The sequence below is a fragment of the Mugil cephalus genome, chromosome 1 (assembly GCF_022458985.1).
Source record: "Mugil cephalus isolate CIBA_MC_2020 chromosome 1, CIBA_Mcephalus_1.1, whole genome shotgun sequence".
NCBI classification, from domain to species: Eukaryota; Metazoa; Chordata; class Actinopteri; order Mugiliformes; family Mugilidae; genus Mugil; species Mugil cephalus.
The window spans coordinates 48084903-48112636 of record NC_061770.1 but is presented as its reverse complement, the minus strand read 5'-3'; the positions used below and the strand labels follow the sequence as shown (position 1 = coordinate 48112636).

The window sequence follows — 27734 nt, the reverse complement described above, 5'->3', positions numbered from 1 at the left end:
ATTATACCATACCATGGACAGTGATGTTGACTGCGTTGCTGAACTCTCCTGATCCAGACTCACACCAGTACACTGCATTACGAGGGTGGGATCTGGATAATTTACATGTTGATCCAGTCATTGTGCTCCAACCAGAACAGGACCAGGACTGATCCCCAGGGAACCTCCTCACTCTCCACTCAGTAGAGTTTCCCTCACAGCTCAGAGAGACAGAGTCAGAGGTGAAGTGCTGCACTCTGTCAGGATTCACTATGAGAGACGCTGATGAATGGAAATCTGAAAAATTCTGGACATCTGTAAAAGAAATTTCAAATTGAGTCACCCTCAACAGAGTTTGTCCAGATGCTTGTGAGAGGAAGTTATCCATCTATTTCTCAGTTTTTAGACAAGTTTGTCCCAGAACTAAAACATAGAAACTGACCTCCAGACCAGACAAACTGAGGTGGACTGTAATCAGTGTAAAACACTGGCTCTCCTCTTCCAGCTCTACACACATATCCTGCTGTGTGTGTCTGTCCATCAATGATGTAGGAATCTTGTTCAGTTCCATTGATGCTACCAGGAAGCAGCTCATAGTTGGAATATTGATACTTGTGTGATAGATCAGGAACAGCTTTATACCAGTAAAACCTCCATCCTGCAGATGGATGTTCAACCTCACAGCTCAGAGTTACTGAGGCTCCAGGACTCAGCCATGATGGAGACACAGAGAGGACAGGTTGTTTATCTGTTGATAGAGGTGTTAAACATGTTACTAAAACAGAATACAACATCTATAAAAATATTCACTTTAATCTTTGTGTATATCTAAATATCAAACATGGTTCAAATCTCTACATAATAATAAAAACCTAGTTAGTTATTTCTTACAAACAACAAAAATAATCATATTGAAACATAAATAACAATAAATGAGAAAATAAATAAATGAACAATAAAGTAACAGTATAAATAGTCCATCTTCTATATGTCCGAAAAGAAGTGGGAGGAAGTATGAACTAATTTTATCCCATCCGTTTGATAGCTCAATGATTTATATATTATTCACTTCCTGACAGTATAATAATAATAGTCTTTATAATATACATATAAGCACACACACACACACACACACACACACACACACACACGCACACACACACACACACACACACACACACACACACACACACACACACACACACACACACACACACATATATAACATACACACATTACCAAAGACAACACAAAATATATATAATATATAATAATAATATATAATGTGTAATAGAAAAAACACACACAAAAAAAACACCCATCACTGTGTGTTAGTCAAACACCCTCTTCATTTCTGTACCTAGTAAGAATCCTCTCTTTATATATCTTTTTAAACCCAGGTTTCTTGTTGAAAAAATTGTGTCAATTGCGTTGAGAGACCAGTTTATCAGGTCCACGATTTTGTAGTTTCGAGAGCAGTGTGGAGAGAGTCGCTCAAAAGTATACACAATATATATCATATGTTTCTGTGTTATTGATAATAAAATAGTTAGGATAATTAAATTGTTTGGAGGTGTTTTTTATTAGTGTTTAGTATGTTCCATATACGTTTACTGTTATTCTTGTTGTCATCTAATATTTTGTTATAGTATTCTTTCCTGCCTGCTCTTATAATATTAGTTAACTTGTTTTTATATTTAGTTTCTGTTTCCATGGTTCTCTTTCTCATAAATTCTCTGTAAAGTGTAGTTTTCTTTTTGCAAGCATTTTGCAAACGCTTTGATGATCTGTATATTTTTTTTCCTTATTAATCTTTTTGCTGGACAGTTTTTATCATATAGTACTTTAAATGTACTTAAGAATTCATCATATATTATACACATTATCCCAGGTTTCTGCCATTAAATCATTTTTGAATGCTGTTATTGATGCTACTGATCTGAATCTTTTTTGTGTCAGGTAGATTTGTCTAGTAGTCAGTGTCATATATTGTGAAAACTGGTAGATGGTCACTGATGTCACTGACCAGTAGTCCACTTTTTGGATTGTTTACAATGTCATTTGTGAAAATATTGTCAATAAGCGTGGCAGAGTGGTTAGTTATACGACTGGGTCTGGTGATTTTGGGACACAGGTTCATACTATATATTGTGTTAATGAAGTCATTGGTTATTTTGTGTTTTTGTTTGGATTAAGGAGATCAATATTGAGGTCTCAAAATATCAAAGTTGTTTTATGACTCTTGTTTAGGAATATTTCCTCCATTTCCTTCCAGTCCTTAAACAGTTCAATATTTGAACCTGGTGTCATATAAATACAACTAATGATCACAATTGTTATGCATTCTACCATATTGTCAACAACTGTTGACATACTGTCCAACACCCTGAAGTTAATATTTTTTTCCATGTACATTGCAACTCGTCCTCCACCTTTTTTTCTCGATCCATGTGCACAAACTCACAACCTTCAAGATCAAAGTCCACCCCTTTTTATGCATTAATCCATGTTTCAGATATAGGAATAATGTTGAATGGTTGTGTGAACTGATCCAAATACTGCTTGATATTTAGAAAGTTTGCACACAGAATCCAGCTGTATAACTGATAGTTTTCCATCCTTGTCGATGTGATTGTATTGTTCATCAGTGTAACAGCAGCAGTTATTATTGATGGAGTTGAAGAAGAAGTTGTCCGGGTCCAAATCCACTAGATTGTGCTCAGTATATTGGGCTGTCTGTAGTTCAAGGCTATCATGAGGTTCCATGTTATCGTTTACCCTCTGCGTTGTATTCCTGTCACCTGGTGTAAGTGAGCGAGTTACTACAGTGTGAGTCGTGTTTGTGTTGGTGCTCCATTTAGTTTGATGAATATCTCTAAATTGTGTTTGGTAAAGTTCTCATTGATATAGATGTTGGTACCCTTTAGCTTTTTTATGTTTCCTATTGACAAACCTCATAATTACTGCTGGTTTGTCTCTGGTGTTTCTTCTGGGCAGAGGGTGGTAAGCCTCGATGTTATCACAGTCCACTTCTATGCCCCTGGACTGTAAAAAATCAGCGACCTGCTGCTCTGTTGAGCTGACATCCAGTTCTCCAGGCTCTTCCCCGGTGTTGGCGGTCACCGCATGGGCGTATGACCGGGGTTTTATTTCAATCCCAGTGACGATGATGTCGTTCATCCTGGTGTACTGTTCCAGGTCGGCAACTCTATTCTCCAGGAGAGCAATCCTCTTCTCCTTCTCCTCATTTTGGATGCAGAGAACTTTCACTTCCTCCACCAGTGCCAAGATGCCCTTCTGTTGCAGCCTGACAGCAGAGACCTCTTGCGAGAGAAGGTCAGGCGACTTTTTAATTTCATTGACCTCCTCAGCTCCGGGAGCCTTCTTCAGACCCATATTCTGTCCGGGTGCACTGGTGATGTTGACGCGCTCAGCTGTTAGCGCTCGTAATCCAAAGTCGTCGTCTCTCCAAGCGAGGGTCAAACCGAGAGATCCAACACTTTCTCCGATGTCCGTAAACCAAATTCAGTAATCAAAAGCCAAAACAGTAGTCAAACCAAGCGCCGAACACAGGAACAGTTTGTAAACAGGCGTAACAGGAAGTGACATACTTTAATGAGTACAATTAGTAGCCAGTATGGAAATGAGTGACCCCAGGTTCTGGTCAAGTAAGTTTCTGGTGGGTGTTCCCACAGAGTTCTTCCTATTTAAACCTCAACTTCCCACTAGTTTATCAGAACTGAAGAAGCTACTTGGATGAGTGGAGAAACGTCTTCAAGAAATTCTACAAGTCCAGCTGATCTTATTCAACGCCTTTTTGGATTATCATGACCTGGATGACTGAGAACCTTCACAGACATACTTCAATGAGGTTAAATGAAAGATAATTTGACTTACTGTCAGTTACTGATTTAAGTTTCAGTGGGTAGAGTGGGTTGTCCATGAACCAAAGGGTTAGTGTAGCACTGGTGTGTCAATGTGTGTGTGCTTGTGTGAATAAATGTGTAGATGAGTCTGTGGATGTAACTCACTTTGAGAATCAACAGGGAAAAAAGTACTAGATGAAAAAAAACATACATCTTTGTCCTTATTAATGTTTTGGGATACTACAGTAAAAATATAGTTTAGCAGCAAGTTTTCAGTTTTGTTGGTGGAGGAGGTGAAACACACTGAGATAAATTCATCTTTTTACCAAACTGATGTGTACAGCACATGGAGAGTTCCTCCTTTAATCCTGAATGTTCCACATGTGTCACTCAGGGATTCATGTCTATTTTATTCTATTTCTCTGAGTCGTTTGTTTATAAACCAAAAACATAGACAGCAACAATATTGTTGAAGGAAATGGAAATTAATTGATCATAGTAGCTTAACTGTTCAGATGAGCTGTTATACAACTGAATAGAATCAGGAATAAAAGAAGTTGTGTAGCGTTCACTATGAATCACTCTGCTGGAGAATGAGCTCGTCTGACCCTCTAATGTTTGGTGTAGTGGATGTGATGCATTGTCCATAATGGAGAGAAGTTTATCCAGTGTCCTCCTGTCCCTCACTGAGACAAATGACTCCAACTCCCTACTGATCACTTGTCCAGCCTTTCGGATCAATTTGTTCATCCTGCTGATGAAATGAAACTGACATGGATGATAGATGTTCATCTTACCTGATACAGTCAGTCTGATGGTATCACTCCACTCTGTGAAATAGTCGCCTCTTCTACCTCTACATCTGTATCTTCCTCTGTCAGACTCAGTAGCTCCATTGATCCTGTATTCTCTGGATGTTGGAGGTTTGTTTAACTTGTCTTGTTTCCATTCATACGTCCACTGAGTTCCTCCACCTCCCTGGATCTCACATCTGAGGGTGATTGTCTCTCCTGTGAATATCTGAGGCCAGTTGGGTTGAAGGATCACTGTGGCCTTACTGGAAACTGTTCACATAAAAACATCCAGTTTCAGTACTGACAGAAACATATACTCTAACAATATTTAGTGTTTGTCTAGTATTTCTGATAATAGTAATTGTGGTTCCTAGTTCTTTGATTTTCTTTTGTTTGGGTTTTCAACTCCAAAAATAGAGATACATAAATATTTATATAAACTAATACTAGTATATAGATATTCTATTTCAAACCAAATCTTCTGTCGACCTAGTGATATTATTTTAGTAAAAACCAACACCTGAAATATGTCAAAACTGAACTGTCAGAAGGTGAAAGAAGGTGTGTTAATGTTAATGAAGGACAACAACACAACATTAAAATGCTACAAACACATGTTCTATATGTTAATAATTATATATAAAACTGAGTGTAAATATTTATATGACATCAGTCTTTTTCTTAATCTCTGTACAGAACATGAAGAGTGTTAATCTTCTAATTCTTCACCATCATCACAGCAGTAGAAGCTCCTGATGATATAATCATTACTTATTAATGCTCATTTTTCTGATGGTACCTAAACGTCTCTTCCTACACTACAGATCAACAAATGAACATTTAAATAGTGTGTGTTATTTTATTCCAGAAGAAATGATTAAACTTACTTTTCGTAACAGTCACTTCTTTGCTGTCTGTTGTGTAGTAAACTGGTTCTCCTCTTCCTCCTCTGCACTGGTACACACCTACCTCTGAGACTATAATATTTCCCCCTGGTTCATTATTTCTTATGAGCTGAGCTTGAGAAGAACCAGAGACACGTCTGAACCATTCAAACCTCCATCCAGCAGAGGGCTCCACAGAGCAGGTCAGAGTTACGCTGCCTCCTACTGGTATGACTCTGTTGTTGACTGTCAGAGTGGCTGTGGGTTTACCTGCTGTTGAGTTTAGAGGAAAACTTGTTAAAATAATCACACTTTAAACATCTACTGAGTTATTTAGTTACAGTAGTTAAATTCAAATTAGTGACCCTTCTGTTTATTATTTAGATATTAGGAGGGGGTGAGTGGAGGTGGGAGAAACACAAAGTTGTCTTCTCTGTACATTTTCAGTCACATTCCACTTGATGGAGTTTCCCCTAAACATGTTTATCCAGAGTTTCCTGGAGGGACTGGATCAGAGTTGGATGGAGAAGTGTACAGCACATAATAAGTTACTCTGATATTCTTGTTTCTATTCCAGAGTCAATGTGAAGGATTTCTGTTCATGTTAATAACTAAACCACAATCTGCCTCTCAGCTCTGTTGCTACTAGAATAAAAAGACAGCTACAATATTGTTGAAATGAAAAGTGTTTTATTGACAGATTAAAGCACTGTAAAACCATAAAACTTTATATAACTGATAGATGTTCATCTTACCTGATACAGTCAGTCTGATGGTATCACTCCACTCTGTTAAATCGTAGCCTCTTCTACCTCTACATCTGTATCCTCCACTGTCAGACTCAGTAGCTCTGATGGTCCTGTATTCTCTGGATGTTGGAGGTTTGTTTAACTCGTCTTGTTTCCATTCATATGTCCACTGAGTTCTTCCACCTCCCTGGATCTCACATCTGAGGGTGATTGTCTCTCCTCTGAATATCTGAGGCCAGTTGTGTTGAAGGATCACTGTGGCCTTACTGGGAACTGTTCACAACAAAAAATAGAGTTTGAGTAAAAAATAATCATTCAACTGGAGTGAATATGTCATCAGTAGCTCCATAAATCTCTCCAAGTTCCATTCATTCTTCCTCTGGTTATGTGGGTTCTCAGTCACCTCAGTGGCTTTAGACTCAATGATGAGGCTCAAACATTTCAACCTTTACTGACTCTACTGTGTCTGTGTTAATTCAGCAGATTTAACAGTTGTGTTCTTGTCATGATGATGTTTTAGATGATGACTCTCCAAAACACCCGTTGTTTCAAATATAAAAGTGAGCTCATACATTGTACATTCATTCAATACTGTTCTATTGTTTGAAGTATTTATTCCAAAATGACTCCTTCTACCATCAAGCATTAATCTTAAAGCATAGGTCTTCATAAGGGGTGCGTGGGTGTCGCATAATCTTTGGTAGATTAGACAGTGTTTATATAGTTTATATTATTTTTAGTTTCCCAGCACAAATGTGATTTTTTTAAACACACATCAACATGATTCTAACATGTTAGTTGATGGATAAGGGATAGCTTAATAGTGAATGCAAAATGATGATAATAATAATGTATATTTATAAATAGCACCAGGCTAAGTTGAATATCGAACACATATAGTAGGTAGGTGGTTCCTACTTAATATCTCCATCGGTTTGAGAGTCCTTGGCCTGAACAACATTGAAGACCCCTGGCTCTAAGCACATATATATATATATCAAAATAGTAAGGTCTTTGAGACAATCGTGGCCAGTTTTTTGGCTTTTCTATTCAGATTATGAATTAATTCAATACCAATACCAACACCAATAACCCAGTCAGTCAAATATAAAGACTTTCTATTTATGGTAATAACCGTGTTGTTCCATAATAAAGAACTGTGTGGTGAAGAGTTGTGGGTAAAGATCATGTTTCCATATTAACGCCCATTTGTGGAAGTTAGAAAGCTTTACAGGGATTTTGGACACTTCAGCTGATTGGCTAATAAGACATGCCTTTATTCATCCCACAATGAATATATAAATATAAAAAACTGTTTTTAAAAAACACAGTAAGAAAATTAGTAGGCTTATATATATAAAAATATGTAGGCTATATATTCACACATCTGCCATGGACACATGGCCAGGGGACAAAAACATGGCATGGCAACAACAACAACAACACGACCGGGAACAAAGGGAAAGACAGGGCGATATATTAACACATGGGCAGAGGGATGACGAGACAAAGGTGAAACTCATGACAGCAAACACACCAAGAGAAACAATAAGCAATTAAAGAAAAACACAAGGAGGCACAACAGACAGGAAACCAGGAAACTTAACAAAATAAAACAGGAAACTCAAAACATGATACAGACAGACATAATCATGACAAAAATATCCATTTTGAGAGGAAATAACATTTTGTCTAATGTAAAGTTCTATTCTGTAGGATAATTTAGGGGTTTTGCTCATTGTATGTGTTTTTTTTTATTTGTGTGTAGAGTTCTGAGAGTATGAGGCATGCTTTCTTTTTTTAAGATTAACTGGTTGATTAACTTATGTAAACAGAAGAATAACCTCCATAACTCTTTTGTCATACATATATTTAATTAATTGGGTGGAATACAGTTTGAGTTGAAATGTAATTACAAACTTGAAAAACTTTCTGTCAAACTTGAAAACAAATTTTCACAAACATCTTTGCTGGCTTGGAAACTGATCAACAAGCATAACTTCACAACAACCAGCCATTATATTTGGAATGATAAAGACGTCCTTACAAAAAAAATCATTGTTTCATGAGGATAGGATGGAGCATAGAATTATATTAGTTAACCAACTTATCAGTGAACAAGGCCTTTTACTTTCCTATGAAGAACTTTTGTTAAAATCATAGCTGCCAGTTCTGCCAAAGAAGTATGCTGAGTTTTTTTCATGCACTACCACAAGGTGGCTGCAGCTTCTCAAAAGGACTAAAAGCAATACTGCTGATGCAGAAAATTATAATCGACAGAAGCGAAGCAGACATTACAAAAAATCCTGCTCTAACAGATATTTGAGAAGCTGCTCCCAATCAACGATTCTGCCTCGAGGACAAAAGTAGTGAACTGCACAATTGGAAAGTTAAGTGACTCTGTCACCTTTGAGGAATGGAAAACTGACTATGACAACTGCTCTGACTAATTTTTTACTCGGGCTCTTTACAAACAGGTGCAGTTTATGGCTCCAATTATTTTCTATATCTCAATAAATGTTTTAAAGCAAATAGCAAGAAGCAGTCTCAGTCATCCTTTCTGAAGAATTAACATAGATTAACACAGAGATATCCCAGCTCTAAACAAACACTGCTACTCGGGTCTCGGTTGTTTACAGAGTTAAGGTTGCGTTCTTTTTTATCTTGGGGTGACTCTTTTCTGGAACATCAGCTGTGTTTCTCACTTCAGGCATGGATGCTCACTGTTAAACAGAGATCATTCACATGACGTATGATTGCTATCAGTGGATAATAATAATAATCATCATCATCACTCCACCACCCCTATTGACCTATAGGAGACAGAGGAGCACATGGAGTGAGAGTTGAGAGACGTCTACTAGAAAGGATTTCACAGGATGGAGTCATTTGTGATGCAGACAGTCTTAGAATTTTATGGGACTCAATTTTAATCTGAAATATATGAATTAACTTGAGCTTGAATTTAGGAGAGTAGGAGAGGAAAGAATAGAAAGTGGAGAAGGCCCAAAAATATTTGGGTCAGGCAGGCTAATTCATTCATATACACTCACTTGCCACTTTATTAGGTACACCTGTTCAGTTGCTTTTTAACACAAATAGCTAATCAGCCAATCACATGGCTGTAGTTCGATGCATTTATTCATGTAGAGGTGATCAAGACAAGTTGCTGAAGTTCAAACCGAGCATCAGAATGAGGAAGAAAGAGGATTTAAGTGACTTTGAATGTGGTATGGTTGTTGGTGCCAGAGGGGCTGGTCTGAGTATTTCACAAACTGCTGATCTACTGGGATTTTCACACACAACCATCTCTAGGGTTTACAGAGAGGTCAGAGGAGAATGGGCAGACTGGTTGGAGATGATAGAAAGTAGGGATGTCCCGATCCGATCACATTATCGGAAATTGGGGTCGATCATGTGGTTTGAGACTCGATCGGAATCAAATGTTACATCCCGATCAGGGATCAGATATATATCTATATATGTATATTTATATATTGTAGTATATTATCTTCTTGTTAATACTATCTTCCTGTCCCTTGACACCTAATGTTAATGAATGGATTGACATTGTGCCCAGCATTTTTGTGATGGAAAGAATTGCCTTAACTTAAGAACACAACTTTAACCCCCCCACCCCCATTTATACCAAGTGTTGTTTGAATCTCTATATAGAACATGAAGAGTGTTAATCTTCTAATTCTTCACCATCATCACAGCAGTAGAAGCTCCTGATGATATAATCATTATTTATTAATGCTCATTTTTCTGATGGCGCCTGAACGTCTCTTTCTACACTACTGATCAACAGATGAACCTTTAAATAGTGTGTGTTATTTTATTCCAGAAGAAATGATTAAACTCACCAGTTTTCATAACAGTGACTTGTCTGCTGTCTGTTGTGTAGTAAACTGGTTCTCCTCTTCCTCCTCTGCAGTGGTACACACCTCCCTCTGAGACTCTAACATTTCCCCCTGGTTCATTATTTCTTATGAGCTGAGCTTGAGAAGAACCAGAGACACGTCTGAACCATTCAAACCTCCATCCAGCAGAGGGCTCCACAGAGCAGGTCAGAGTTACGCTGCCTCCTACTGGTGTGACTCTGTTGTTGACTGTCAGAGTGGCTGTGGGTTTACCTGCTGTTGAGTTTAGAGGAAAACTTGTTAAAAATAATCAGTTTAAACATCTACTGAGTCATTTAGTTACAGTAATTAAATTTAAATTAGTGACCCTTCTGTTTATTATTTAGATATTAGGAGGGGGTGAGTGGAGGTGGGAGATACACAAAGTTGTCTTCTCTGTACATTTTCAGTCACATTCCACTTGATGGAGTTTCCCCTAAACATGTTTATCCAGAGTTTCCTGGAGGGACTGGATCAGAGTTGGATGGAGAAGTGTACAGCACATAATAAGTTACTCTGATATTCTTGTTTCTATTCCAGATTCAATGTGAAGGATTTCTGTTCATGTTAATAACTAAACCACAAGCTGCCTCTCAGCTCTGTTGCTACTAGAATAAAAAGACAGCTACAATATTGTTGAAATGAAAAGTGTTTTATTGAATTTAGATTAAAACACTGTAAAACTATAAAACTTTATATAACTGATAGATGTTCATCTTACCTGATACAGTCAGTCTGATGGTATCACTCCACTCTGTTAAATAGTAACTTCTACCTCTACATCTGTATCCTCCACTGTCAGACTCAGTAGCTCCATTGATCCTGTATTCTCTGGATAATGGAGGTTTGTTTAACTCGTCGTGTTTCCATTCATACATCCACTGAGTTCTTCCACCTCCCTGGATCTCACATCTGAGGGTGATTGTCTCTCCTGTGAATATCTGAGGCCAGTTGTGTTGAAGGGTCACTGTGGCCTTGTTGGAAACTGTTCACAACAAAAAATACTCAGTTTCAGTACAAAAAAGAAAAAGAAAAAGAAAAAAAAAGAATAAATTGATTTTTTTAATTAATTAATTAATAATTATTATTTAAATATAAACTGTTCCCCTGTAATGTCACTCAACAGCTACAAAATAAAATTGAAATATTTTCCATAAATCTCTCCAAGTTTCATTCATTCTTCCTCTGGTTATGTGGGTTCTCAGTCACCTCAGTGGCTTTAGACTCAATGATGAGGCTCAAACATTTCAACCTATAATATTATATGTTAAGGTCTCTGATTAATAAATCACTGTTACATGTTGAGAGAAACTGAACTTCTTAATTTAGAAGTCTAGCCTAGAACACTGAGTCTGCCCTGTGTTGTTACTCCATGAGGATTGAATTTTATCAGGATTGATTTCATACTATGAGTCAAGAAGATGTAGTGATTTAGAAAAGTCAGAAATTATAGGGTTAAAAGAGTGGTCTGTCGAAATGAGTAGGAAATCTGTCCCGCCATTCATCCAGAACCACATTAAAATCTTCTGCAACAATGACTTTGTGTGCTGAATATACATTTTTCAATTATCAGTTATGGTGCCTTAATTACGAATCAGTAACTTATTTTTAGCCCAATTATTAAAGCCATATAAACTCACCAGAATGTGATTATGTAGGTACATAGATGTAGAAAATAAAGTAGGACACACAACACAGTGTTTGTTGATAGTATGGACAGACGGCCTCCCAAAACCAAACACATAACTGAATTGTTGAATATTTGCCACAGAATGAACCTGACTGATATAGGGAGACAAAGTACAAAGATGCTGACAAGAAAACCGGCTGAAATCAGGGAGACTGATTACAGCTTAATGCAAGAACGCATTGTTGTAATCGTGATTATTTTTTTACACACTGTATGTGTGTTCTGGTCATCAGAATCTTTTTATTGGCCAAATGTACAATGTACACAGTGTCACAGAATATTAACTGGTGTAAACAGTGCCACAATTGAGCATGATTAAACATGAACATGATAAAAATTGTGATAAACTAATCCAATCAGAATCTCAGTGATGGGGCTTTTGTTTGGTTCACGTCTTTTTCTGTCCCTGCCACTAAATCATGATGTAAATGAAAGTGTAGACTGACATTTAATTAGGGAGCACAGTGGAGACGTCTCTGACCCGTTCACCCGTCTAGACGGATGAAATCATTAAGTCAGACATTCAAGTGTTTATCTGCAAAGGTGGAGCTGGATTAAATATTGACAGGTCGACTGTAATTTCTTCCCCAGGATCAATAGTATCAAAGTATATTTTTTATTATCCATTATAATTTACAAAGTAACTAAAGCTGTCAAAGGTATAAATTACTTTCTGACATGGAGTGGAGATCATACAGTGCGAATGTACCACATGAAACACAGAGGTAGAGGTGATATCTGAATCACAGGACGTCCCAGGTGAAACTAGTCTCGTGCAAATCCATTTTTCATCTTGTGCGCCCCCTAGAGGCACCTCGCACAAAAAGATATGTATCTCGTGAGCATGAAATAGTTATTATTGTTTCCTCCACGCTGTTACAAAAATAAAGAATTCTCGTCATCCTTTTTGAAGAATGAGCACAGATTCTAACATCAGACAAAAGTGGAGAGGGGAGAGACGTCTACTAGAAAGGATTTCACAGGATGAAGTCATTTGTGATGCAGACAGTCTTGGAATTTTATGGAACTCAATTTTAATCTGAAATATGATGATGATGATGATGAGATTTAACTTATTTAGGAGAAAGTATTTAGGAGAAAGTAGAGAAAGCTAAAAAATATTTGGGTCGAGCAGGAATTCATATATTCACACACACACACACACACACACACACACACACACACACACACACACACACACACACACACACACACACACACACACACACACACACACACCATGAATATTAATTTAATTCAATTAATTAAATAACATTTTTCAGGACTTGAAATTGCCACCATTTTAATCACATATAATCGATGCAATTTCAAATTATTTGAGAGCAATTCCAATTACTGTGTTGTGAACAAAAGTCATGGCATTAGCCTCTATGTTCATCGGTTATTGTTCCTTTGGAACTTGTGTATTTTATTGCAACGTGAAGCGATCTTAGTCTTTGTTTATGCTACGTTCGCTTACATCCTGTGCATCTCCTGGGGGCTAAGCCTCCACTGTCCTTAAAACCTAGCGACGCCCTGTTCAGTCATTTATTTGGTCTGTGTTTCATTTCAGAGTAAACATGTTTAACAATGCTGTAAAGCTGGGATTTTTATCATGGGGGTCTATGGGATTTGCTTGAACCAGCCTCAAGCTGCCACTCGATGAACTGCATATTTTTGCACTTCCACATGGGCTTCATCGCTCAGACCTGGAGGTTGCCTCCTGCCTGCTACTCAAAGAGTAGGCCCAGTTACAAATCACAATGTTTGCACTTATCCTGAAAGGTATTTACTTATTTTATTACCCCGGTATTTTTTATTATTTAATTTATTTATTTTGTGTTTGTAGGTCTTAATGTCTGTATGTTTTTATTCATTTCTTGTTTGCGATAAGTTAATTTTCTTTTTATTTATTTTATGTATTATCTTTTTAATTTTATTGTCATAAGTTTTAGATATTTTGGAGTTGTCACGTCATACGTTTTTTGCATTAGGCACTTTAAGACGTTTAAGATCTTCAGCTCCTAGAACTGTTGTTTCTGTGTTTGACACGTAGCAATCAACACATTCACACAACATCACACTCACAATCAATCAAATCAAATAAAGTCACATCTGAAGTTGTGTTTTGTTCTTTAGAGTAACCTGAACTCATAATAAGATAATTTAAGTGCAGTCCACTAAAACTGAAAAATATGAACTTTTATGTTGGAATAAACTGTAAATTTAAATTAATGTTCACATAAAAATACCCAGTTAGAAGATTAAAAGCAACATCAAATCACCTGAAAAAAAAAAAGATTAATATTTATTCTCCTTCTGTGACAATTTCGCATGATAATAGAAATATCAAAATATTAGAGTCAAAACTTAAGTGTCTAAGTGTGAGCTTGAACCATTAGACAACATGATGGGGGGTTAAATCTAATTATCCACATGATCAGAGCAGCAGGAGTTAAAAAATGTCATCATTATTTTTTCATTTATTTTTTATTGTTGGTACCAAAATCTGTTTTCTACACTACTGATGAACAGATGTATCAGGTGAAGAGAGTTTGTTGTTTTATTCTTGGACAAATTAATAGACTAGTTCCTGGTCTCAGTTTGGTTGTGGGTTTACTTTGTGCTCAGTTTAAGGCAAAAGTATAAAACAAATTAATCAGAATATAATTACATCAACAATGAACCTTGTTAAAATAATCCCAGTCTCAAGTCATGTAGCCACTAGAACCAAATACAAATCAAATACAAATCCTACCACCCACACATCTTGATCTTGAATAAAGAACAGAGTCAACAGATCAACCTTGACAGTTTTCAGATGTTACTGTTAAACATGGATCCAAGAGACTTTATTTCAGAACAAAAACACAACACTCACCTGTTTTCATTATTGTGACAGCATCACTGTATGCTGTGAAGAACTCTTGGTCTCCTCTTCCTCCTCTGCAGTGATAGATGCCTCCTTCTGAAACACTCACAGAGGTGGATGATGTTCCAGATGTTACTGTCTGAACTGTAGAAAACTCTGATCCACCTCTGAACCAGTAGAACCTCCAACCATCAGATTTCTTCACAGAGCAGGTCAGAGTCACTCTGCCTCCTGCTGGTATGACTCTGTTGTTGACTGTCAGTGAGGCCTGAGGTTGATTTGCTGTTCAGTTGGAAGTGAAACAGAAAAAGTGTAGGATCAGGACAGATTAGATACAGAAAAAATATGGTTTCACTACACTGAGAGATAAAAGATTTAAATCTGTGACCAGACTTGCAACATTAACAGTTATTACACATGTGTCCTGTGAAACTCACATCTTGGTCCACATCATCTCTAAAATATTTATGAATGTATTTAGAAATAAACAATAAACAAATTCTGAATAAAAGGAGGAAGTGACTTCATTGATAGAAAGGTAGATAATGTTTGTTCTAGTGTTATGTATTTGTCATATGTCAGAAGTGCCGAACACATTATTAAAACACAAAAACCTACATAACACTGATATGGATGATAGATGTTCATCTTACCTGATACAGTCAGTCTGATGGTATCACTCCACTCTGTTAAATAGTCGTCTCCTCTACCTCTACATCTGTATCCTCCACTGTCAGACTCAGTAGCTCCATTGATCCTGTATTCTCTGGATGTTGGAGGTTTGTTTAACTCGTCTGGTTTCCATTCATACGTCCACTGAGTTCCTCCACCTCCCTGGATCTCACATCTGAGGGTGATTGTCTCTCCTCTGAATATCTGAGGCCAGTTGTGTTGAAGGATCACTGTGGCCTTACTGGAAACTGTTCACAACAAAAAATACTCAGTTTCAGTAAAAAACTGAATAAACAGAAAAACTGTATCAATTTAGTCATAACTTCAGAGCTTATTATTTAAATATAAACTGTTTCCCTGTAATGTCACTCAACTGCTACAAAATAAAACTGAAATATTTGGTTTAGAAAAAACTGCTGCAGTGGCAACAAATATCATCAGACTCCATCTAGTGTTGAACTGTTGAACCTCAGTTGTTTCTATGAAAGATACATTAACCAGAGTCAGGACAATTAGTTCATCAACTGGAGTGAATATGTCATCAGTAGCTCCATAAATCTCTCCAAGTTTCATTCATTCTTCCTCTGGTTATGTGGGTTCTCAAGTTGTCAGGAGATGCTCTCATAATCTGAGCGATCTGGAGTGTTTTTTTCAAAGAGTTGGCAAATATTGTTATGCTATTATGTATGTATGTAGTCAATATGCCTTATGCTGATGAACTCCTACCCCAAAAAAGTTCATAATTCTGATTAGTTGAAGTTTAGTCTCAACCTGATGTACAGGAAAGCTCACAAACAGGCAGGATCAAAACAGCCCCCACACAGCCCTCTTCAGATCACCACACAGATTTTCCAGTTAGAGTCAGGTCTGAGCCCCTGCTGGGCCATTCCATCTCTTCTGTTGGAGCTGTGGAGTAGTGGTTAGAGGTGCAGTTTGGGGGCTGAAGGGTAACAGGTTTGCCTCCTGCCTTGTCCATGGCTGTGATGCCCTGAGCAAGCACATAACCCCTTATTGACCCCCCTCCTCCCATGAAGGATCAACAAGGGAATTATTGATTTGGACTATGCTTTAGGTCATTGTTGCACTGAAAGATGTAGTTCTTCTTCATTTTCAGCTTTCTAGCAGAAGCCTGAAGGTTTTGTGCCAACACTGACTGGTATTTGGAACTGTTCATAATTCTCTGCACCCTGACTAAGACCTGAGATATCTAATGCCCACTAAGCCAGTCAGGTATGATTATGTCAGACATGTTTATGTTCACAGCGGTTGCACGACCACCCATGTTTGAAATAATAAAAAAAATATATATTTAAACCTATGTATTATTTGTATAGCTTTGAATACAAAATCTCATCTCATCTTCTACTACCACTTAATCCTCACTAGGGTCACGGAGGTTGCTGGAGCCTATCCCAGCTGTCATTGGGTGAGAGGCGAGGTCCACCCTGGAAAAGTCACCAGTCTATCACAGGGCTAACACAGAGACAAACAACCATTCACGCCTAGAGTCAATTTAAAATCACCAATTAGCTCAACGAGCATGTCTTTGGAGGTGAGAGGAAACCAGAGCCCCCTGAGAAAACCCACACAGACACAGGGAGAACATCGCTGGGAGGCCTCAGTCCTAACCACCAAAGCACTGTGATAATATTTTATATTTCTAAATAGCACTAGGTCAAGTTTAATGTAAAACACAGAGTAGGTAGGGGGTCTTTGCTTCATCTCTCCATCAGTTTAGGGTCCTTGGTCTAAAAAACTTTGAAGACCTCCGCTTTCATTTGTTCCCTACAAACAGGGTTCAAAATTAGCACTCAAACAAGGGCCAAAACAAACTTTAAGGTCAATATACACTCACCAGCCACTTTATTAGGTACACTTTGCTATTAAAAGTTGGACTTCCCTGCCTTAATTTTTGATGGCATACTTTCAACAAGGTGTTGGAAACATTCCTCAGATTTTGGTCCATACTAACATAATAGCATCACACAGTTGCTGCAGATTTGTCGGATTGGTCCACTGTGGTCATAAAGAGATGGACATGGTCAGCAACAATACTCAGGTAGGCTGTGGCATTTAAACCATGCTCAGTTTCCCCAACATTATTGCGTAAGAAAGTGAAATGAGCTCATTCTTATTTCCTGGCTGTGAAAGAGTCTTTGGCTTGCACTCAATCACCTTAATCAGTCATAGCAGAAAAAAACTGAATAAAGAACCTAGGGGCCTTAGAGGCCTGAAGGGAACACAGTTCAGCTGGAGAAGCTTGTTGTGTCTCATCTGTCACCTTTTTGTTTTCTTTTTAATGTCGTCTGTCTCCACTTCATGTTGTGGCCCTCGAGCCTAGTAAAGCTCAGTTCACTCTCTTATACACAGGACTGGACAGTATACTGGTGTATTTGCATTCAGATGCTGCACCCTGAGACACTGTTGTAGACTGGACATTTTTCAATGTAGTGCTTCTAAGCACGCATGGTGCAACTGTGATGCTGTTCTTTTTTTTTTTTAAGGTGACCAGACATCTCCGATTTGTGAGGTGTGGTGAGGATGGAAAGTGTGCGGCAGAATGAGAACACCATGAAAACACAGAAGAGCTTGTTCTAAAAAAACAAAAAAAAAAGGTGCCGTGTCAGTTCTGTGAGGTTTTTAAGGTGACCACACGTCCCCGACAGTACTGGAGACAGTCCTCGTTTTGGATCTGTCCCCCATCTGAAGCTTTCCCTGAAAACGTCCCCGATTTTAGCGTTTTATGAATGAAGACAAAAAATGTTGCGCGTAGACTACAACATATACACTTTACAGACATAGCGGTTTAACCCTCATACCTTATTTTAAAATTGTGACGTGGTTAACATTAAGGGACTACTTTTCTTTTACATAAATTTGTTAATCCACTCCAATACTAATCACAAATACCAAAAGTTTGATCATTCTCTCACTTTTAACCCTTTATATGCCAGTGTTTATGATGGCATTTTTCAGAAAAAAAAAAAACACAAAAATGTAAATATTTTCAATAATCTACATGCAAAGTGGATTTTTATTGAGAGGATTGTTAGAGCCTTGGACATGTCAATGATTAGTAGCAACACTGATTTTGATGGGTTTTTATATTTTTTGTAGTGCCAGATTCAAAAAGTCACTCCCATTAAAACCCATTGAAAATCCATTAAAACTGCTGCTGCAGCTGCATTTTGTCTTTTTTCACATTCAGACTCATTCTCTCTGACTTTCAAGTAACAGGATAAAAAATATAGTTGGAAAACCCTAAATGACACACACACATAAGGTATGCACAACTGTATATCAATTATACACACGCGTTATTATTACTGGAGTTATGTCCTTATCTTAGATACATGTAGTTCATTTATTAGAAGCTTTTTGTTCATTTATGTAAATAAAATTATATGTTTAGGTGTGATGAGGAAGAAGTGTGGGCACAAACATGCATGTGTAGAACATATGTGTGTGTGTGAGTTCAGTTCACTCCCATGCAGTTGAATGTGTGAACTTTGTAAACATATAATTTTATTTAAATGAAATCATTTCAGAGTAAACATTGCTGTAAATTTTGGCCAGCCGTAAGCTGCCACTACATACAGTCCTGCTCACCATTATTGGCATCCATGAAGTTTAAGTACATAATGTGGAATATCTTCTGAACAAAATTAAGTGCAAATGATAAACAACAATTTAAAACAATAAACAGTGGGAGGAAAAAATAGAAAAACTTAAAGCTTGCTGTGTCACTGGTATTGGCACCCTTTGCTGTAAATCAGTATGAAAAACACATTGTGACTCACCTGTGGTAAGAAAAAAATAAAATAAATTGTTAATTTACTGTGGACCTCCAATTAAAAGATCCTGATGATAAAAATCTGGTTAATTTTTCCATTTATTTCTGAAGATATTGTACAGGTTATACAAAAAATGAGGAGGTGCCAATAATGCTGAGCAGGACTGTATATTTATACACATATATAGATTTTTATTATTATACATTTTGTGTTTGTAGTAGGTCTTAATATATGTATGTCTTTATTGACATTGCAGTAAGTTTTAGATATTATTGAGCAATCATGCCATACGTTATTTTGGATGAGGCGCTTTAAGATATTTAAGATGTTCAGCTCCTAGAGCTGTTGTTTTTGTGTTTGACACGTAACAATCAACACATTCACACACATCACACTCATGTTGGAATAAAGTGTAAATTCAAATTAATGTATACGAGTAGAATGTAAACTTTCAAATGTAACTTGTAAGTTTTATTTAGACCTAGACTTTTTTGTCTTATAGTTTATATAAAATATTATAATGTAAAGTGAACTTAATTACAAAAAGAAAAGTGAATTCTTGGCTACACTTGCTGTTAACCAGTCATATCTTTCAAACCAAGAAACACAAAACGCATGATTTTGTTGGTTGTTTGTCCCTTTGAGTTATTAAAACATCGTTTGGCCGATGTGATCCCAGTCTCTTAACTTCCAGTTTTTCCTCCAAAGACACTGAGGAAAATGGATCAGAAATCAGGTAATCCACCTCGTTCATGCTAACGTCATCATATCTGAACTTCTCCCTCCTCTCCCTCTGATACCAGCAGAGCTTTTGACCAATGACCAGCAGCCTGAGGCCTGACTGGGTTTAGCCCAAATGATCAGTGAATGACGGGGGCGTGACATGACACCTGTCAATCACTTGCAAGAGTTAAATGAATGGAAGGAGACCAGGGGCACAGGGGCTGTAAAGAATCAGCCCATTTAGAGATACTCTATATTTTCTTTTGACTGGTTGGTGCTATTGCTGCCTTTGGTTTCACCAAAACTTAAAACAATCTGTTGTAAGTTATTTAGAAAATAATTCTCATCTTTTTGTGTTAGCTTTGGAGGACTTAGCCCTGTTAGTCCATTTATACCAGCCGCCCCTGACTCTAAGTGTTGTTTTTAATCTCTGTACAGAACATAAAGAGTGTTAATCTTCTAATTCTTCACCATCATCACAGCAGTAGAAGCTCCTGATGATATAATCATTATTTATTAATGCTCATTTTTCTGATGGCGCCTGAACGTCTCTTTCTACACTACTGATCAACAGATGAACATTTAAATAGTGTGTGTTGTTTTATTCCAGAAGAAATGATTAAACTCACCAGTTTCCATAACAGTGACTTCTGTGCTGTTTGTTGTGTAGTAAACTGGTTCTCCTCTTCCTCCTCTGCAGTGGTACACACCTCCCTCTGAGACGCTAATATTTTCCCCTGGTTCATTATTTGTTATGAGCTGAGCTTGAGAAGAACCAGAGACACGTCTGAACCATTCAAAACTCCATCCAGCAGAGGGCTCCACAGAGCAGGTCAGAGTTACGCTGTCTCCTACTGGTATGAGTCTGTTGTTGCCTGTCAGAGTGGCTGTGGGTTTACGTGCTGTTGAGTTTAGAGGAAAACTTGTTAAAATAATCACATTATTGTTAAAATAATTAAAACATCTACTGACTCATTTAGTTACAGTAATTAACTCACACACACACACTCCCACTACTGACAATAGGGAGTCATGGGATATAATCACATAAGAACGTAAGAAGAGCTTAAGATACTATATATTATAACTATAATACTCCCACAGGGGCAGTTAAATGCCGCCTCACCATGGGTTTTAGTTCTTGGTTTCGGTATCGATAAAAGGCCAGTGCTGGAGGACCTCAGGATCCGTGAGGGTTGATATGGTAAAAGCAGGTCAGATAAGTAAGAGGAGGCAAGGCCGTTAAGAGATTTAAAAACTAGTAAAAGAACCTTAAACCTTCAGTTACATTCCACTTGATGGAGTTTCCCCTAAACATGTTTATCCAGAGTTTCCTGGAGGGACTGGATCAGAGTTGGATGGAGAAGTGTACAGCACATAATAAGTTACTCTGATATTTTTGTTTCTATTCCAGATTCAATGTGAAGGATTTCTGTTCTTGTTAATAACTAAACAACAAGCTGCCTCTCAGCTTTGTTGCTACTAGAATAAAAAGACAGCTACAATATTGTTGAAATGAAACATGTTTTATTGACAGATTAAAACACTGTAAAACCATAAAACTTTATATAACTGATAGATGTTCATCTTACCTGATACAGTCAATCTGATGGTATCACTCCACTTTGTTGAATAGTCGTCTCCTCTACCTCTACATCTGTATTCTCCACTGTCAGACTCAGTAGCTCCATTGATCCTGTATTCTCTGGATGTTGGAGGTTTGTTTAACTCGTCTGGTTTCCATTCATACGTCCACTGAGTTCCTCCACCTCCCTGGATCTCACATCTGAGGGTGATTGTCTCTCCTGTGAATATCTGAGGCCAGTTGGTTTGAAGGATCACTGTGGCCTTACTGGAAACTGTTCACAACAAAAAAATACTCAGTTTGAGTAAAAAACTGAATAAACAGAAAAATTTAATTGAGTTAGTCATAACTTCAGAGCTTATTATGTAAATATATCCTGTTCCCCTGTAATGTCACTCAACAACTACAAAATAAAACTGAAATATTTGGTTTAGAAAAAACTGCTGCAGTGGCAACAAATATCATCAGACTCCATCTAGTGTTGAACTGTTGAACCTCAGTTGTTTCTATGAAAGATACATTAACCAGAGTCAGGACAATTAGTTCATCAACTGGTGTGAATATGTCATCAGTAGCTCCATAAATCTCTCCAAGTTTCATTCATTCTTCCTCTGGTTATGTGGGTTCTCAGTCACCTCAGTGGCTTTAGACTCAATGATGAGGCTCAAACATTCAACCTTTACTGACTCTACTGTGTCTGTGTTAATTCAGCAGATTTAACAGTTGTGTTCTTGTCATGATGATGTTTCAAATATAAAAGTGGAATCTTACATTACACATTCATTTATTACTGTTGTATAGTTTGAACTATTTATTCCTAAGTGGCTCTCCTTCTATCATCAAGCATTTAGCTTAAAACATCCAAGTTATTTTATTCCTATTAACCTGCTTCTAAACCGCTCCATAGGTTCCAAGTTGTCAGGCAGGGCTGTTGATGTAAGAAGTCTACACAACCCTGCTTAATGCTATGTTTTTGTGACCTGTAACCTGCACAACTCAATTCCAAGAAAAAAATAAATACTTTAAAAGGAGGGAAGTAAAGTTTGTCTGGCACCAACAACCATACCACATTCAAAGTCACTTAAATCCTCTTTCTTCCTCATTCTGATGCTCGGTTTGAACTTCAGCAAGTTGTCTTGATCACCTCTACATGAATAAATGCATTGAATTGCAGCCATGTGATTGGCTGATTAGTTAACAAGCAATTGAGCAGGTGTAACTAATAAAGTGGTAAGTGAGTGTACATGTAAGGTACAGTACATTGTTTCATTTCCCAAAACGTATGCAAACACCACTGTACAAAGACGACAACGTTGTTGTGTAAGAAAGTGAAATTAGCTTATTCTTATTTCCTGGCTGTGAAAGAGTCTTTGGCTTGCACTCAATCACCTTAATCAGTCGTAGCAGAAAAAAACTGAATAAAGAACCTAGGGGCCTTAGAGGCCTAAAGGGAACACATTTCAGCTAGAGAAGCTTGTTGTGTCTCATCTGTCACCTTTTTGTTTTCTTTTTAATGTCATCTGTCTCCACTTTATGTCGTGGCCCTCGAGCCTAGTAAAGCTCAGTTCACTCTCTTATACACAGGGCTGGACAGTATACTGGTGTATTTGTGTTCAGATGCTGGACCCTGAGACACTGTTGCAGACTGGACATTTTTCAATGTAGTGCTTCTAAGCACGCATGGTGCAACTGTGACGCTGTTTTTTTTTTTTTTTTTTTTAGGTGACCAAACGTCCCCGATTTGAGAGGTGTGGTGAGGATGGAAAGTGTGCGGCAGAATGAGAACACCATGAAAACACGGAAGAACTTGTTCTAAACGTCAGCTCTGTGAGGTTTTTAGGGTGACCACATGTCCCTTACTTCCAGAGACAGTCCTCGTTTTGGACCTGTCCCCTGTCTGAAGACAAAAAATGCTGCGCATAGACTACGTACGTATGCACATTACAGACATAGTGGTTTGAATATGTTTAACCAGGGCTCTCAAGTCTCACGGCATTTCGCCGCACACAGACTTCAAGAGAGATTAGTAATCTATGAAGAGATGAGGTGAAGGCAGGCCGCTCTGGTTAATCATCAACCAACCAGAAAATATCAGTGACCAATCAGCAAAAGGTATTTTCATTGTCATGTGAAATGGGAGTGCCCTAACCACGCTGATTTCGTAATCACTTCATCACTTCATTTATTATTATTATTATTATTATTTCAAAAGTTGCTTATTAAAGTCTAGGAACTATGGTAAGCCTCCCAAACCCACTCCAAGCTAAATTCAAAACTTCTGATATAAATATGAATAAATACTTGTACTAAAATAACTGAAGCATAAATCTTCATTTCATCTTGATAACATTTAATTTTTTATTTTTTTATCTCCAAGCTGTCAGTGTCCCTGGATTTCATTTCAGACTGCGTTGTGAACATGTAATTATGCATGAAAAAAATACCATGTTACCGTCAGAACTGAAAAATACTGTGATATACATTTTCTGTCATACGGCCTAGCCCTGGTTACACAATAATCTTGTCATTTCCTTATTTTCTAGATGAGTCTGATTGTCATGGTGTTGACATGTTAAGTCACTTCACATCTGAAAGCATTTAATCTATTTTATTACCAGTGACTTGGGTGATTTAATGATGACTGTAGCATCTCAAAGAGGTAACATATAAAAAAGACACTATGGTAGTAGTCATGAGATCATTTACATCATGTCAGACAGTTGTAACTGACAGTACCTGTGTCTGGCTGTGTGGTGGTTTGTCTGGTTTCCTCATCAGCGCCATCTGCTGTTAAAATGATCACATGCGTCAACAGAAAACCCATCAACCTCTTAAGTGAATATAACATTTGGCCCTAGGGTGGGTATAACACCTGTTCTGTTAACACTCAGACCCTAATTAGCTGCTCATGTTATAATATGAACTGCTACATCACAAAAAAACACAAAAGATGTGAGTACAGAGAAGAGTGATAAAGGGGCTGATGAATACCAGATAATTTATTCTATTCATTATATAAAATGAGAGAAAACTAAGAAAAAACATCAATTACCTTGAGCGTTTCCGCGGAAGAGTGTACTGAGCACTAGAATGGAGATATGATACGATCAAGCTCAGAGTTAAAACCACAATGCACTTTAAGCCAGTTAATAAAAAGGTGGAGACAGCGGATGATAATCAGCAGGCTTTTGAGACGATACTAGAAACTGTAAGTTTAAGAAACACAAAGCAATAAAACACTACTTAATCAAATAAAAAATAAAATAAAACAAGACTTGTAAGAATAACACCGTTCAAAAGCCAAATACATACCACCTTTAACCATATACACACTGAAATACGCACACAAAAGGTACTCCAGTCAGCATGTTGCTCAGTAATCACATTAATAATATATATTTTTTAAACACACAAGTCTGCTCCATTCAATTCTTTTTGAAAAGAAAGAGTGAACTTACAATATGCTGAAAAACATATAACTTGACCTGCACCATTTGAAAACAATTAGTGACTTTACTTACAGAATAAACCCAGCGCCAAGAGCACAGTGTGCCTCATGCTGACATCAAGCCCTGCTGCACTCCAGCAACGTGAAACTGTTCTGCCTGCTAATAACAGCGACGAGCGAGAGAAGGAAGGAGAAGTTACATTCGAGATAAATATGAACTGACCAATTTTTTTCAACTTCTTCTTTGGAGTATAGCCGCTCTCTGCTTCCTTCCCTTTTACACAGCTAAGCTAAGACGACTACCGTGAACTCGACCGCAGCATTTGTTTGACACGTTTGTCTCACGTTTCCTGTCCAGAGTTGATATTATTAGATTTTTTTCTTTAGCAGACGTTTATGCTTGGTCCAGTGAAATAAAAACGTATTTCAAAAAATCATTGCACATGCATGAAGCCCAAGACTAAGACAATATTTTAGTGATTTAGTGATGAGTGGTAATTTGCATGTTATACACCCACTGCTCCAGTCGTATGAATGTCTTGCAACAGACAGTTACTGAAATGACCAGTAACTCCTTCCTCAACAATTCCAGAAAGTTTCATTCAAGCATTTTCTCATCATGACTGTCATGAACGCCATGCAGCCACCTGCCTATGCCGTTTCTGTTACGCATGAGAATCTGCATCTAGGCCTGTTACCCTACAAGCCTTTATCATAATCATCTACACACTGCCTGTGTGTCTGCTTTTAGTTCCTCCAGGCTGTGCCTCCTAACAGAACTGTAACTAGACAGAGATTGAAATAAAGAAATGTATTTTTATCTGAAAATAAATGCACGCCTGCATTTTAAATTACTATATGGCTTTGCAGTACTAAAGTGAAACGCATTCTTCAACCTCAACACAGACGCCATAGCATCGCATTGTCGGTGGGTTACTGGTTTTATGTTTGGTTGGGCTGTGACCCCAAACACAGGAAATGGCTGAATGACTGCAGCGATACTGCTGTTTGTTTCGCCAGCACAATTGAATGCAAAGCGTCAACTTTGCATTCAGTGTAAAGTGAATAATTCTACGGAGCTAAAGTTGAAGTCTTTTAGCTGCATGCAGAATTTGAAGTATTGTAATAAGTTCAGTTTGACTTCACATGTTACCAATGTGCATGGAGGAGGAAAAGAAATACATGGAAAGGTCGAGACTGCAGCAGCATTTGTAGTATATGGAATAACGAGTTTCAGCCGTTGGCCATCATCAATGAATACAATATGGCCAAATTCATTCTAAAATGAAACTCCTCAGTTTGTAGGTAGCTATATAACTGTAAAACCTCAACTAAGCTGTGTTAACTTAGAATATTCTTTGTAGCACTAAGTCCAAGGCCAAATATTAGGATTTGTTATAAATCTATCTTATAAATCTTATGCAGGCTATTTAGTCACTGTTTACTTTGTTTATGTTTAGTAGGGAGGGCTTGAAAAGATGCAGATTAACTAAGGCGCTAGTTCCTCTTCACACACAGAGGTGTCACAGCAAGAATCAGACATCATGGCATTCAAAACACAGCCATGGTGTTTCCAAGACAACAAGAGGCGTTTGTAGCACTGCGTAAAACAGAGTTTTATTTTCAGCTCGTAGAATTTAAACAGTTAATGTAGAAACTAAAACATGGTTTGTAGCCATTAGCAGAGTGGTGACAGGTGGCGAATGAGGAAGTGAGCGGTCAGTATCAATTTCTCTGTGTGAAACTTAATGACAAAGGCAACGAGCCAAGCCACAGTTCACATTTGACATAAATTTTCCACTTGCTTTGCACCATCTTGAACGCTTCATCTCTGCATCCAATCATGGGTAAGACAAGTAGATCGGTAGGCAACCACATTTGGCCTGCAGTATTGCACTTCCTCATTTCAGTACAGCAGGCCATAGATGGTGAAGAGGTAGAACCGATAAGAGTGCAGCTAAATGGTTGGTCACAGTTCTGACTTTCTGCACGTTAAAGCTAACCACAGAACCACAGGACACTGGTGGTGTACCATTCGAGTGGTACAGCCTATTTTAAAGAAACAGTTGCCACTTCCGAGAACTGGGTGAGTCGCTTGAAATGGCTCATTCCTTCTCCTACCCCCAGTAACCTCAGAAATGTTTAGGTCCTTAACCTGTAAGCTATGTTGTCTGCAGTCAAGCTACGTAGCTGCATGTTGAAAACTCATCTTATCTTCTGCTACAGCTTATCCTCACTAGGGTCGTGGGGGTTGCTGGAGCCTATCCCAGCTGTCTTCAGCTTATCGCAAGGCTAATACAGAGACAAACAGCCATTCACACTCACAATCACACTCACACCTAGGATCAGTTTAGGGTCACCAATTAGCCTTACAAGCATGCCTTTGGAGGTGGGAGGAAATGTTGAAAACTCACATTAGCAAATCTGCACCACGTGTTCTCGCGGCCTGTCTAGAGGGCTGGTCTTAACAGATCTCACGCTGTGGTTTCTGCACTGGTTCCTTAGGCCTCTGTATATTACTAATGAAAGATATACAGGAACAACTTTGTAAGTGTCATTGTGTCTCTCACTTGACTGGGGTTAGATAACTATTTACTTAAACCAATGTCACCACTGAGGACTGAAGTGATAGGGAGAAGCTGATCAACTGTCAAACTGTAATACATTAAGTAGAAGAACAGTCAACATGTGTAAATATATTTATGTTATATTAGCCGTTTTCTGATTATCTTCACAATTCAAATCAGTACCTGCAGCCTACTCCCAGTCACGGTCC

At 37.8% G+C, this 27734-nt stretch overlaps 1 protein-coding gene across 1 annotated transcript in view; it reads right to left on the bottom strand.

Moving 5' to 3' along the window:
- The window catches only part of LOC125012512, a 250334-nt gene extending 228556 nt beyond the window's left edge, over window positions 1-21778 (bottom strand). Inside the window, exons 1-6 of the mRNA XM_047592531.1 lie at window positions 21518-21778; window positions 20555-20827; window positions 15390-15656; window positions 10139-10411; window positions 6279-6545; window positions 5527-5796 (exon numbers count right to left, since the gene is read on the bottom strand). Coding sequence (XP_047448487.1) covers window positions 5527-5796; window positions 6279-6545; window positions 10139-10411; window positions 15390-15656; window positions 20555-20564 — 1087 coding nt within the window. The 5' untranslated portion in view covers window positions 20565-20827; window positions 21518-21778. The remainder of the gene's footprint in view (window positions 1-5526; window positions 5797-6278; window positions 6546-10138; window positions 10412-15389; window positions 15657-20554; window positions 20828-21517) is intronic.
- Window positions 21779-27734: the final 5956 nt, after the last annotated feature.